This window comes from Mustela putorius, unplaced genomic scaffold (genome assembly GCF_011764305.1).
Source record: "Mustela putorius furo isolate JIRA1106 unplaced genomic scaffold, ASM1176430v1.1 tig00003859_pilon_pilon_pilon, whole genome shotgun sequence".
NCBI lineage: Eukaryota > Metazoa > Chordata > Mammalia > Carnivora > Mustelidae > Mustela > Mustela putorius.
This window is the reverse complement of record NW_025422011.1, coordinates 31,892,901-31,907,161: the sequence shown is the minus strand read 5'-3', so window position 1 is coordinate 31,907,161 and position 14,261 is coordinate 31,892,901. Positions and strand designations below refer to the sequence as shown.

The following is a 14,261-nucleotide window of genomic DNA, read 5'->3' as shown; positions in this document are numbered from 1 at the left end:
TCTGTATAGATTTAGCTTTATAATTCTCAGGCAGCACTGCCCTTGTTGAAATGCCCAAATATGACCCATGGAAATCAGTTTTAAGAACTAAATCCAGTCAAGGTCCTATGCTAAATAAATAAAAGGAAGATATTCTTTACCGTCATTTTTGTACTACACAGTAAGCTTACCTTGTGTATCCTTTTACATGACATACTTACCTGGCATTTAAAGCCAAAAGGCAAAAATTTAAAGAACAGATGGTTTACGTAGATAAGTTCCAAAACTCTAAAGGGATGGCAAATGTCATTGACTACTCTTCATCAGAATCAAAACAATAAACTTAAAAAAGCATTCCATTCACGATACTATTAAATTCTTAATCCATTTTTACTCCTTAAGAATATGGTCCCAGAAGTAATGCCTCAAATATTACCATTTGGATAATTTAATAAATAAATAAAATGCCAGAGTTTTATGACTATATTTTTGTTATAAAAGATCAGACAATACATAATTATACACAGTAAAATGTACAATCTCCCTTTCCTGCCTCCCTTTTCACCAATTTCCCAGAAACTTAGTGTGTATACTTAACAGTTCATTTTCTAGGAATTTATATGTATATTCATACAGGATCCATCCATATATCCATACAGGATTTCTTTCTCCTTTTTTTTTTTAAATGAATGATATCTACTGTTTCTTTTTATTTTTAAAATTCTTTTAAAAAAATTTAAATTCAATTAATTAACATTAATGTATTATTAGTTTCAGAGGAAATCTGATGTTTCTAAAAGAAACTATCTTCTAAGATAACTAGCTTTTAAGACATCCTTTATTCTTCATGACTGGAGAGTAACAGTAGATTCTATTTTAATAGCTTCTATAGAGATCAGTATAAAAACTGATATAATAAAGGAAAAATTCACAAAGAAAAGGCACAGTTCTATTAGATACGTACTTTTAGAAGGCAGAGAAATTTAAATTCCATCTTAGAATTTAAATTTCTCTGCCTTCTAAAAGTGTTAAAATCTCTTTAAGTGTTAAAGAGATTTGAAGATGGTATAGCTAATTAGAAAATATTAATTAAAAATACCTTATTCCTTGGTGGTGACAAATGAATTATTACTACTTATGTGTTTCTCTGGCAAAAATAATGCTCAGTGAACAAACACAGAAGATTTATTAACTAGATGAATTGGCTGATGTATAGAAACCTGAGTGCCCTTTGACTATACCTGGAAGCTTTTTCTAGAGTGGCTAATTGGCTTATTCTCTTCTATTTTGCATACCTTTAGTGCTTTCAAATAAGAATCAATTTATAAGCCTGTGTTTAAAAGGGTTTTGAAGTTTGTTTTGTTCATTGATCCTATATATGTTTTAAAATAGCCACATAGCAGGTCTTACAGTAGGTACTCAATATATAATTGCCTGTTGCTACTGAACCATTCAGTCTTACCAATCAATATTTCTGGTTACCTCTTACACAGTAATAGCATGTGGGGCATGTCAGGTAGAAAAAATAAAATGAAAAAGAGCAAGCCTTACATATCATTAAGTTCTGCTACTCTCCCAAGAAATTCTTCATAAGTTAAGGAGCCACTTTCTCGAACCAATATGACATGTTTTGCTACTTTTTCTGGTAACTTGTTAAGAACCAACTGTGTCTGATCTGAAAATTGCTGTCCCATGATGAAAGGATGTCTTGAAATCCAGAAACAATGTTGCTTCACATAGTTATCTGTCAAATATATACAAAAGTTACTTTTATATACACTATAAAAACAGCAATATACTCATCACTTCAAGAAAATAAGAAAAACTAGGAATACCTTTAAGTGAGAGTTCGGTAGACTTAAATGTGTCTAAGGTGGGATTTATTTAAATGACTATATTTTTATTTTTTAATGATTTTTAAAACAAATTTTATTTACTTGTTTGACAGAGAAAGAGAGAGAGTACAAGCACAAGCAGGGGGACTGCAGCGGGAGAAGGAGAAACAGGCTTCTCTTTTTTTTTTTTTGGCTTGAACACTAATGACCACAACCAGTGTTTATTGAACACTTGCCGTGTATCAGGCAGCCCTCGCAGCCACATTGAGAGGTAGATGCTATCCCTCTAAATGTGGAGAACTGGGTGTAGAGTGTAGGAAACCCACCCAGAGCTGCAGAGAGGAAGTGGCACAGCAGGAACTCCCACCCAGACAAGGGAGCACCTTGCATTGGCAGGGGAACTGGCTTCAGGGGGGGAAGCTCTTTCCCCACTCCAAGAAAAGCATAAAGGAGGTATCTTCAGATATCTGCAGGCACGGGGACTTCCTGCCTCCTGGGGATAAAAGGAGAGGCAGCTCTGAAAGCAGGTGCCCCAGGTCTAACCTCATAGCCACTGTTGTTTTAAAGAGATCACCTCCAGAAACCCCCTCCACCCCCACCTCGCCCCAGGCCTCCCTCTGGGGCTTGATCCAAGGATCATATTATGACCTGAGCAGAAGGCAGACGCTTATTGGACTGAGCCACCCAGGTGTCCCTAAATGACTATATATATGTATGTATGTATATATATATTTATTTATTTTAAAATGCACATATATATTTTTAAATTAACATATAATGTATTATTTGTTTCAGAAGTACAGGTGATTCATCAGCCCTCACCACAGCACATACCCACCCCAATGTCCATCGCCCAGACACCCAACCCCTCCCACGCTCCTCCACTCCAGCAACCCTCAGTTTGTTTCCTGAGGTTCAGAGCCTCTTATGATTTGTCTCCCTTGCTGGTCCCATCTTGTTTCATTTTTCCCTCCCTTCCTCTATGATCCTCTGTCTTGTTTCTCAAATTCCTCATATCTGTGAGATCATAACTGTCTTTCTCTAACTGACTTATTTTGCTCAGCATAATACCCTCTAGTTTCATCCACATCATTGCAAATGGCAAGATTTCATTTCTTTTGATGGCTGCATAGTATTTCATTGTGTATATATACCACATCTTCTTTATCCATTCATCTGTTGATGGACCTCTAGGCTCTTTCCATAGTTTGGCTATTGTGGACAATGCTGCTATAAACATTGGGGTGCACATGCCCTTTCAGATCACTACTTTTGTATCTTTGGGGTAAATACCCAATAGTGCAATTGCTGGGTCATAGGATATACTGTTCATATTCTTGACCACTATGATATATGAAGATATATAATCATATATAATTACATCAGCCAGATAACATTTATTGTTGAATTACTTTATTTGTAAATGTGCAGCTTACTTTTGATTGTAAAATATATAAAATTAAACAGGTTTTTGGTTTGAAAACCAAAGAAAATTAAAAGATTAGGTAATTTATTTATTTATTTATTTAAGATTTTATTTATTTATTTGACAGACAAAGATCACAGGCAGGAAGAAAGGCAGGCAGAGAGAGAGTGTGGGAAGCAGGCTCCCCACCGAGCAGAGAGCCCGATTCGGGGCTCAATCCCATGACCCTGAGATCATGACCCGAGCCGAAGGCAGAGGCTTAAACCACTGAGCCACCCAGGTGCCCCTAAAATATTAGGTAATTTAACCACCTCCCATTTTCTGCTTAGGATAGAAAAAAAGACCGCATTTTTGCTTTTCAACTTTTCCAGGTGTTTTAAACTTTGAGTTTATAAAATTTGTTTTCTAAGTATGAAGGTGATATTCTAGTTAAAAGGCTAGATTACTACTTTAATAATCTACTATCAATATAGATCAATAAGTTGTTGAATTAACTTAAAAAAGTAATCACAAAACATTTATTGAACAACTAAAGTCTTGAAAGATGTAAGTCTATGAATTGTGGCTAGAGAAGAACTGAATGTGTTTATTCCACAAAGTTTTTTCCTTTGGTAAATAATGATTTATCAGAATATTAAGTATTGAGAATATGGTTAAAATAGAAAATAAAGTTTAGTACTTTTGTTTATGCTGACTTATTCTGTAACTTAATATGAAAATCCCTGTTCATCACAAATACTACTACTAATAGTAAAAGCTAATACTTTTGATCACTCCCATTGCGGATCTTCTGAAGAGACAATCTTCTAAGCACTTTACATGTATTCATGAACAGTCATTTAAATCCCCATAATTACCATTTCATAGATGAAGAAACAGGATAGTTAAGGAAATAAGCTCAGAGAGGTTAAAATAACAAAGTCACATAGCTGATAGGGTTTTTTTGTAATATAAAGTTAAAAGATGAAAAAAGCAGGAGTGCTTGGGTGGCTCAGTTGATTGAGCTGCGACTCTTGATTTCAGTTGGGGTCATTTTCTCAGAGTGGTGAGATCAGCCCTGCTCCCCAGCAGGGACTCTGCTTGAGATTCTCTCTCCCTCTGCCCCCGCCCCTGCATGTTCGCACGTGCATTATCTCTCTAAAATAAATAAATAAATATTTTTAAAAAGAGAAGAAAAAAGAATTACAATTAAAATTATCTGATTCCCCTCCCCAAGAAATTCCATTTTATCTACTCACCAAAAACTATCATTTTTATTGCACACAAATTAATGCTCATATAAAGCTGGTTAAATAGTAACAATTTTATAGGAAAAGTTTACCAGGAAATCTGTGTTATTATTTAATTAAAAAATAATAAAGGTCTAACTCTTTTTAATACCTATTCATATTTTATTGATTTATATTTTTATTTATATTTTATTTAGTTACAATAAGTAAATAAAATTTATTTATTTATATATTTTATTTATTTATATTTATATTTTTATACATATTTATGAAATGTGTTTAACTCTAAAATATAAAACCATTTACAATAAGAGTTTTCAATAACCATAAATATGTAAATTTGCTTTTGGTATTAAAATTTAAGTTACTGTTCTTGAGATTTATTCTTTCAGTCACATTAAATAAAGGAAAAGTAAAATTATACCTAAAAAAGAAAACCCAACAATTACTGTTTTGAATCTGAACCTACTTGGCAACAATAAATATTACATTACAGAGTTAAATGAAAGGAAGTCATTGAGGAAGACCCATGTCACCAAAAAAATCTCTGAAGGCGAAATTATGTATTTTAAATATAGCCAAGTGTATCCAAAGAGAAAGATCTTAGTTTAGAGATGGTCTCTAGGGTATTCAACATTAATTTCTGGTTTCATAGTCTAGTAAAATACCAAAGTCCCATGGTTTACACATTTATTTTTATTCTCAGTAAAGACAATTTCCAAAAATAGACAAAATACCCCAAAACTTAACAAAAAACTTAAAAAGAACCATTTATAATTTGGAAAGTAGAAGAATGTTAAAATAAGTCTTTCCCAAGAAGGCAGTAACTTCACACTGACATATACCACACATATACATGTACATTTTGTCATTATTTTTCTTGTTCTAATTTCAAATGTATAAAATATAAATGTATAAAATGTGTTAAAACATCATTAGGAGTTGGGGTTGTAAACTGGTGTTGGTAAATGGCCTTTTTAAGGCCATGGAGATACAATAGTGAGAAAAAACAAACAAACAAACACGGTTCTTGCCATCATGGAACATATGATAAAGCAGGGAAGAGACAACAATCACACCAATAAATACATTATAAGATGAAAAAAGCTAAGCCAAACAAGTACAGGGTGCTACAAAAGCCTATAAAAGGGAGGTCTGACCTAGTGTTTTGTCAGGGAAATCCTTAAGTAAACATTTTACTTGAGATCAGTTGGCCAAAGAGGGGCAAAAGCAGGGAGAGGAAAGGACATTTTAGGCAGAGGTTATAGGCAGAAGTCTAATGTATGAAGGAGCATGGTGCCTGAGAGTTAATAAAAAGGGCTAGAGTGACTAAAGCAGAGAGAGAGGGAGACTGGTACCAAGAGATGGTTTACCTTTATACTGACGACCTGAAACAAGCCTGCAAGCCTGTCCATCAAAGTAGATGGCTAAAATTGGTCTGAATGAATAGTGTCCACTGAGTCCTAGGATCAAGATTGAAACTGATAATGATTTTCTGAAATGGAATAAGTTGTGTCATATATGACTAAAAGTTAAACCCTGAATGTTTTGAAAAGTCAACTGCACAAAAACACACAGATAACATGTGCTTAAAAGCAATTAAAATATAAAGTCTGAAGGTTTCAGTTAAAATAAGTCAGCAGTAAAATAAGGACAAGATGATGTTAAAATAGCCCTAAACTTTTGCTAGAAGCAGATGTCCAGATCAAGACCCTAGTCCTATTGTGCTCTGTAATGGGTCTACTACAGTGAAGTACTGTAATCAGCTCTAGACAGTTAAAAAATTATTTATTTATTTCTAAGGCAGGGGCAGGTGAGGGAGGGACCAAAGAGGAGGGAAATCTTTTTTTTTTTTTTAAAGATTTTATTTATTTATTTGACAGAGAGAAATTACAAGTACACTGAGAGGCAGGCAGAGAGAGAGAGAGAGAGAAGGAAGCAGGCTCCCTGCTGAGCAGAGAGCCCGATGCGGGACTCGATCCCAGGACCCTGAGATCATGACCTGAGCCGAAGGCAGCGGCTTAACCCACTGAGCCACCCAGGCGCCCCGAGGAGGGAAATCTTAAGCAGGTTCCATGCCCAGTCCACAGCCTGATGCAGGGCTTGATCTCACAAACCTGAGATCATGACCTGAGCTGAAATAAAGAGTTGGCTGACTGGGCCACCCCAGGCAGTCACATTTTTAAAGGACATTAATCATTTTAACATAATTGGAAGAGTATACAAGATGCTATGGATCTAGAAAAGGGGGAAAAAAGTGACTTATTCTAGATAATAATTCAGTAACAACCAATAGGTTTGTTCTAACATTTGGAGATATTTCATGTAGAAGAGGAAGAAAGATTTATTTTATATAGTTACAGTGAAAAGAATGGCAAGTATGAATTAGGCAAATTCAGGTCAAATAAAAAGTTCCTATCATCCACAATTATCCAAAGGTATTAAGGGCCCTCTTGTATGTCAGTTTGTTTTCATTGGAAGTGTGGAGGTGTTTAAAGATTAGAAGTTCATCTAATAAGAAAGTTTTAGAGAAGATTTTTGCTTGGGTGAGAAATAGAGTAGGTGACTTCTAACCTAGTATTTCATTCCCAAAGTGAAACTTAAATTCTCTCCAGCTTTCATGTACGAATCCAATCCAGATGCTGTAAAAAATTCTAACTAACTAGACTGAAAATTTTAAATTACACCTACACACTTAACAAAGAAAAAAATTAAACTTTTGAAATACATGATCTCAATATTTAAGAAAACATGTAATAATTTAACCAATGTGCCTACCAGACAGATATTTAAAAAGAAGCCACGGTCACTTATTTATTGAGTTAGAAAATGATTCCTTTGTTTCTGCATTGTTTTGATCTGATGGTCTAACTTTGAATAAGGTTTAAAATCTGAGGCAGCATATTAACTTTTTATCCTGTAATTGCAGTTGGTATCTGGGAAACCTAATCACTAACTCCTTTGATTAAAAGGTGACACTATTTAGACACTAAGAGAGCCTTGGCAATGGTTCTTAACCTGCTTCAGTGGACAGGGTCTGGATTTACAATTCATTTTGAATACCATACAATAATGATAATGATTAATTTTAATATGTATCACTAGCATAAAAATATGGCTCTGTGATCTATATGCATTATAAAAACAAACCAAGGGGGCATGTTCACAAAAACAGTCTGTTGTGGCCACCCTCTAGCCACCCGCCACAGGTTTTTCAGTGCCCCTCTTTGGTGACTCGGCACATTCTTTTATAAAAGAGCACATATCATCAGTTAGGTCACTTGACCATCCCTCTCTGTGGGCTTCCTGAGGACAGAAGCTGTGTGCTCTCTTCTGGTAGATACATAAACATACAATAAATGTTTATGAACAGATACAATAAATATTGTTGACAGTTTTTTATTATTGTTCACTTAGTATTCTTTTGACTTGCTAATTTGTTCATTCATCTATTAATCAGTTGGAGAAGTTGAAATTTTAAAAATATAAGAAAAATATAAAATTGAAAAAATATATCACTAAATTAACATGTATATAAGTTGAGAAATATTCATTATTTGATATTATCAAATAATTACCTCTAGATCATGCAGCAGATCATGCTATACAGAATAGGAATATAATTTGCCAATTACTGACATAGAATTCAGCAAAAGATTAATCTCCAGTAAAAAGATTCAAAGAACTAGCAGGTCTCATACTACTATGCCACCTATAATTTTGTACTTTCTGGCAGGATATAAAAGCACACCTTGCTTTACTGCACATGGCTTTACTGTGTTTCACAAATATTGCCTCTTACTCCCCACCCTAAAATTAAAGGTGTGTGGCAACCCTGCATTGGGCAAATCTATTTGGAGCAAAAGCATTTGCTCACTTCATTTCTTGTAACATTTTAGTAATTCTTGCAGTATTTCCAATTTTTTCATTATTATTATATTTGTTATAATAATCTGTGATCAGGGATCTTTGAAGTTACTAATGTGACTGTTTTTGGGTGCCATGAACTGCACCCATATGAGATAGCAAACTCAATTGATAAATGTTATGTATATCCAGACTGCTCTACAGACTAGCTGTTCCCCCATCTCTTTCCTTGTACATTAGCCTCCCTATTCCCCGAGACACAACAATATTGAAATTAGGCCAGTTAATAACCCTACAACAGCCTCTAAGTGTTTAAGTGAAAGAAGAGTCACTTGTCTCACTTTAAGTCAAAAGCTAGAACTGATTAAGCTTAGCAAAGAAGGCATGCCAAAAGCTGAAATAGGCCAAAAGCTAGGCCTCTTGTACTAGTTAACCAAGTTATGAATGCAAAAGAAATGTTCTTGAAAGAAATTAAAAGTGCTACTCCAGGGAAAACACAAACGATAAGAAAGTGAAACAGCCTCAATGCTGATACAGAGAAAGTTTAAGTGGTCTAGATGGAGGATCGAACCAGCCACACCATTCCCTTAAGCCAGAGCCTAATCCAGAGCCTAACCCCCTTCAATTCTACAAAGAAGGCTGTGTGTGGTGAGGAAGCTGCAGAAGAAAAGTCTGAAGTTAGCAGAAGTTGGTTTGTGAAGTTTAAGGAAAGATGTCATCTCTGTAACATTAAAGTGCAAGATAAAGCAGCAAATGCTGATACAGAAGTTGCAGGGAGTTATCCAGAAGATCTCAGATAAGTCATGAAGGTGGCGGCACTAAACAGACATCCAGGGTAGATGAGACAGCCTTCTCCTGGAAGAAGATGTCAGCTAGGACTTTCATAGCTAGAAAGGAGAAGTCAATGCCTGGCTTCAAAGCTTCAAAGGACAGGCTGACTCTCTTATTAGGGGCTAGTGCAGTTAGTGACTTTATTTACTTTTTTAAGATTTTATTTATTTATTTGAGAGAGAAAGAGTACAAGAAGGTGCAGCTGGCAGAGGGAGAGGGAGAAGGTCAATCCCAGGACTCTGGTATCATGATCTGAGTGGAAGGCAGATGGTTAACCAACTGAGCCATCCAGGAACCTCTGTAGTTGGTGACTTTAAATTGAAGCCAGTGCTCATTTACCTTTTCAGTCATCCTACAGCCCTTAAGAATTATGCTCAATCTACTCTGCCTATGCTCTAAAAATGGAACAATAAAGTCTGGATGGCAGCACATCTGTTTACAATATGCCTTACTGAATATTTTAAGCCCACTTTAGAGAGGTACTGCTCAGAAAAAAAGATTCCTTTCAAATTATTATTGCTCACTAACAAAGCACCTGGTCACCCAAGAGCTCTGATGGAGATGTACAGTGAGATTAATATTGTTTTCATGCCTGCTGACATAACATCCATTCTATAGCTCATGGATCAATTAGTAATTTCAAGTCTTATTTGTTAACATTTTGTGAGGCTATAAGACAAGACACCACAAGACAGCAATTCCTCTGATGGATCTGGGCAAAGTCAAATGAAAACCTTCTGGAAATGATTCACCAGTCTAGATGCCATTAAGAACATTCATGATATGTAGAAGAAATAAAAGTATCAGTGTGAACAGCAGTTTGCAAGAAGTTGATTCTAGGGGCGCCTGGGTGGCTCAGTGGGTTAAGCCACTGCCTTCGGCTCAGGTCATGATCTCAGGGTCCCTGCTCAGCAGAGAGCCTGCTTCCTCCTCTCTCTCTGCCTGCCTCTCTGCCTACTTGTGATCTCTGTCAAATAAATAAATAATAAAAAAAAAAAAGTTGATTCTAAAGGTCAGGGATGATTTTGAGGGGTTCAAGCCTTTAGTGGAGGAGATAATGCAGATGTGGTGGAAAGAGCAAGAGAACAAGAATTAGAAGCAGAGCCTGAAGATGTGACTGAACTGCTGCAATCTCACGACAAAACTTCAATGGATGAGGAGTTGCTTCTCATGGGTGAGCAAAGAAAATGGTTTCCTGAGATAGAATCTGTTTCTGGCGAAGATGTTGTGAAGACTGTTTAAATGAAAACAAAGGATTTAGAATATTACATAAACTTAGTTGGTAAAGCAATGGTAGGATTTGAGAAATCAATTTGAAAACTGACTCCAATTTTGATAACATTACAAGCTAGAGAGAAATCATTCATGAAAACAAGAGTCAATCAATGAGCAAACTTCATTACTGTCTTAGTTTAAGAAATAAACTATTTCTTAGTTTAAGAAATAGCCATAGCCATTCCAACCTTCAACCATCACCTTGACCAATCAACCACCATCAACACTGATGTAATACCTTCCACCAGCAAAAAAAAAAAAAAAAAAATTATCACTAGCTGGAAGCTCAGATGATGGTTAGCGTTTTTTAGCAATAAAGTATTTTTTAAATTAAGGCATATACTTTTTTTTTTTTAGACATAATGCTGTTGCACTTAATAGACTATAGTATAGCATAAACGTAAGTTTTATATGCAGTGGGAAACCAAAAAATTCATTTGACTCGCTCTACTGCAATATTTGCTTTACTGTGGTGGTCTGTTACTGAACCTGCAATATCTCCAAGGTATGCCTGTAATGTGCTTTCAAAAAACCAGGATTGAAGGATTTTCTAAGTAAAGAATAAATGTTATTTTGAAACTCATAAGAATATCAAGAATTCCAAAAATGCCACATTCTCTAGTGGGTGGTAAAATACACTTAATCACTTCTTTTTCTAACAAATGAATTGTTGCAGTTCAAATATTCATTACAAAGATATAAAAATCACATCATGGGTAACTGGCAAAACAAAAAAATGAAACAAAGCAAAAAGCTCCATGAATGTTTAAACCATATCCATTCATAAAAGGATTAAAGCAAAGCTAAGAAGCCTGAAAGTACAGTAAAATGACTAGATGACAAAGTATTGTAGTATTTAGAAAACCTCTCTGAAACCTGTTCTCCATGAATTTTTGTATCTACTTCTTTACTCACAAAAATGATATTTATAATTGAAATAATCATCAACTACATTCATTGTTAAGTTAGCTTTAACATCAGTGGTAAAAACTAAGTTCTAAAAACTAGATCCTTAAGGGTACTATTTATTTTACTACTCACTGCTTAATCAAATTCTAGATCTGTAACCAGATATTAGCTGGTCTGCAAGACAAGAAATTAATAGCAGCTATTAACAGGTTCATAAGGAAACAATTAGACCAGTTACTATAGGAGCTGGAATACTTGTTCTGGGCTCAAAGATTTTTTTTTTTTAAGATTTTATTTTTATTTATGTTTGTGTGAGAGAGAGAGATCACAAGTAGGCAGAGAGGCAGGCAGAGAGAGGGGGAAACAGTCTCCCCGCTGAGCAGAGAGCCCGATGAAGGGCTCCATCCCAGGACCCCGAGATCATGACCCAAGCCAAAGGCAGAGGCTTAACCCACTGAGCCACCCAGGTGCCCCTCAAAGATCTTAAGAAAAAAAAAAAATTAAAGAAAGAAAAACTACCAAAAGAGAGTACTTGAGATTAAGACTATGGATTTTTGATAGCATTGCTGTGCTTGCTAAATACATTTCATATTTAGAAAAACACACTAGCTACACTTGTAAGAACTTTCTCTGGACCTCCCCTGCCTTTTTGGGAGAAGGGGAACAGAAGGGTGTTAAGTGTTTAGACATGAAGTAAGAAGGATCAGGATCAGTTTACACAGTTCACTTACACCAAACGACAAAGAACACATTTTGAAACCTAGGATCATATTCTGGAGGAAACCACTTAGAAACCACAGTCAGGGAGAATAAAAGGGAAGAACAAAAATCCATACTACTTTTGAGTTTTCAATTCAGAAAGCATCATTTCTTAGGAGTGACTTCAGTATAGAGGTTACTTATTTAGGATTGTTGATCCATGGCACCTCATAGCCCAGGTGAAATTCTGAATGGACAGACAAGAGCAGAAAAATAACTTTGCAGAAGATCTAAGACTTACAAACCACAGTAAGTGTTAAGGCAGCTTTATAAATATACCAGAGGAAAGAACTAAATCATTTGGCAACATGAAATAGGACAGGGCTGGAATATGAACGTAGACTGTAATTTAATAAAAGGGCTAGGGATAAATTTGAGTAACAGCAGTAAATCCACATTTGGTAACACAATACACATAAAAGAATAAATCACTGCAAACGCTAACACAGAAGGCTTCCTTTCCAAGAATAGTTACTACAATTATTAGCAAGATAACTTTTTGTCTCCTATCGGGCCAAGGTAGCCGGTTCGATCAGGCAAGCCCTTTGGGAGGACGGGCAGTGTAAGGTAATTTAGCAACCGGGGACCGGCTCCGCAGACCCACCTGGCCATTTCTGAGCTATCGCCCGAGGCAAGGGTTTCTAATCTGGGGTGTCGAGTGCGGCAGGGGCACACAGGTTTCCGCAGCATCGGTGTGTTTGCTAAGTACACCCGCCACCCTCTGGCCATCCTAGCCGCCTGTGCCCCTCCGCAAGCGCACCTGCACTTTTAACCAACAGCTACGTCCGCTGGCCCATTGACTGCGCCGGCGGCAATATTCAAAAGCGGTTCCCGGCTCGAGGAGGACACACTCTCTCCTGGTTCCCCAGAATCACCCTTCCTACCGGACAAGACATCTGCAGCCCCGGTCACTGGAAACTGGTTGGGGACATAGCGTCCACGGAAGGGCCTCCCAAACCAGCGCTGCGCCCTAAGCCGAGGCCTAGGAAGGGTGGCGGGGCCAGGCCTGTTTCCCCAGTGAAGCGCCTCCCGGCAGCAGAGGACGGGCGGGTGTCTCTCTTCCCAGCCCTAGGGTCTTGGAGCAACAAGGAAGGGAAATGGCGAAAGGACGGCTCTGGGCAGCTCACCCCAGGTTCAAGGCATCGCGCTTCCGGCAGTGGCAGCTCCGCCTCAGCCCGCCGCTCAGACCCGCAGGCGGCGGCGACTCCCCCTTGGCCCGCGACCCGGTCGCACCTCAGTGACGCAGCAGCTCTGCCCCGCCCCCCCCAGCGTGTTGCCTGGAAACGGTGGCCAACCTCTCCCGACAGTCCTTGGCTCCCGCTCTCTCGTGCCGCTTTGTCTGAGAACCTTCGACCCCCGAGCTCCCTGAGGCCGTCTGAGTGGGGAGGGTGGCGGCCCAGGAGGGGGCGGGTGAAGCCTCGCCTGGCAGGCTCCTTGAGGCGCGGCCCTGTGAGGTGGACTTGCCTCTGGCCTGGCCGGCTGCCGCCTCTCCTGGAGACATCGCCCCCAGCAGCTGTCGAGGGCCCAGCTGTTGACAAAGGCCGCACTGTAAATCCCGGGTTTGGTCCGGGGTTGGAGTCCAAACCCCGCCTTATTAGGCCTCCAACCTCCCACTGGTCATAGCTACACAAAGGTAATCTTGTTACTTGACCCGGAGTGGGCCGGTTATACTCACCTAGCTGCAGTTAGGAAGCGTAGAAGACTAGAAAAAATTAAAATTCTAGAAAATCCAATTTATACAGTAGAAGACTGTATGGGAAGTAATTAGCACAGGGTCCCCATCTCACAGATGGCATCTCATAGGTGGCAGCGATTGTTATGAACACATGCTGGTGATACTGTCGCTGTCCGTTAAACATGTATAGTATGTGTGTGTGTACACACACACACACACACACACACAGTGTGTTGTGGGCCACACACTATATACTAGGTCACCTTCCAGGCATTGCTCTTGTTTAAGTAGTTTGCTCAAAGTTACATAGCCAGTAAACAGCAGAGCAAGGACTTAAACTCAGATTTAAACTACTTAAGGTAGATTAAACTAAATTAAGCTACTTAGCAACTAATTTAAACTATTTATAATTCTTAATGTTTGGGCACCCGTCCTTCAGTCATTTGTAGATTTATCCTGTGAAGAATTAATCCTGC

The 14,261-nt window shown here is 37.8% G+C and overlaps 1 protein-coding gene across 3 annotated transcripts in view; it reads right to left on the bottom strand.

The window, feature by feature from the left end:
• RNF141 (ring finger protein 141) overlaps nt 1–13,346 on the bottom strand; it is a 37,352-nt gene extending 24,006 nt beyond the window's left edge. The window contains exons 1-2 of one of the 3 annotated variants that reach the window (XM_004751982.3): nt 13,238–13,346; nt 1,531–1,723 (exon numbers count right to left, since the gene is read on the bottom strand). In XM_004751982.3, the coding sequence (XP_004752039.1) occupies nt 1,531–1,673 (143 nt within the window). In that variant the 5' untranslated portion in view covers nt 1,674–1,723; nt 13,238–13,346. The other 2 variants (XM_004751983.2, XM_013055817.2) reach the window with 2 other exon arrangements.
• Between the last annotated feature and the right edge of the window lie 915 nt (nt 13,347–14,261).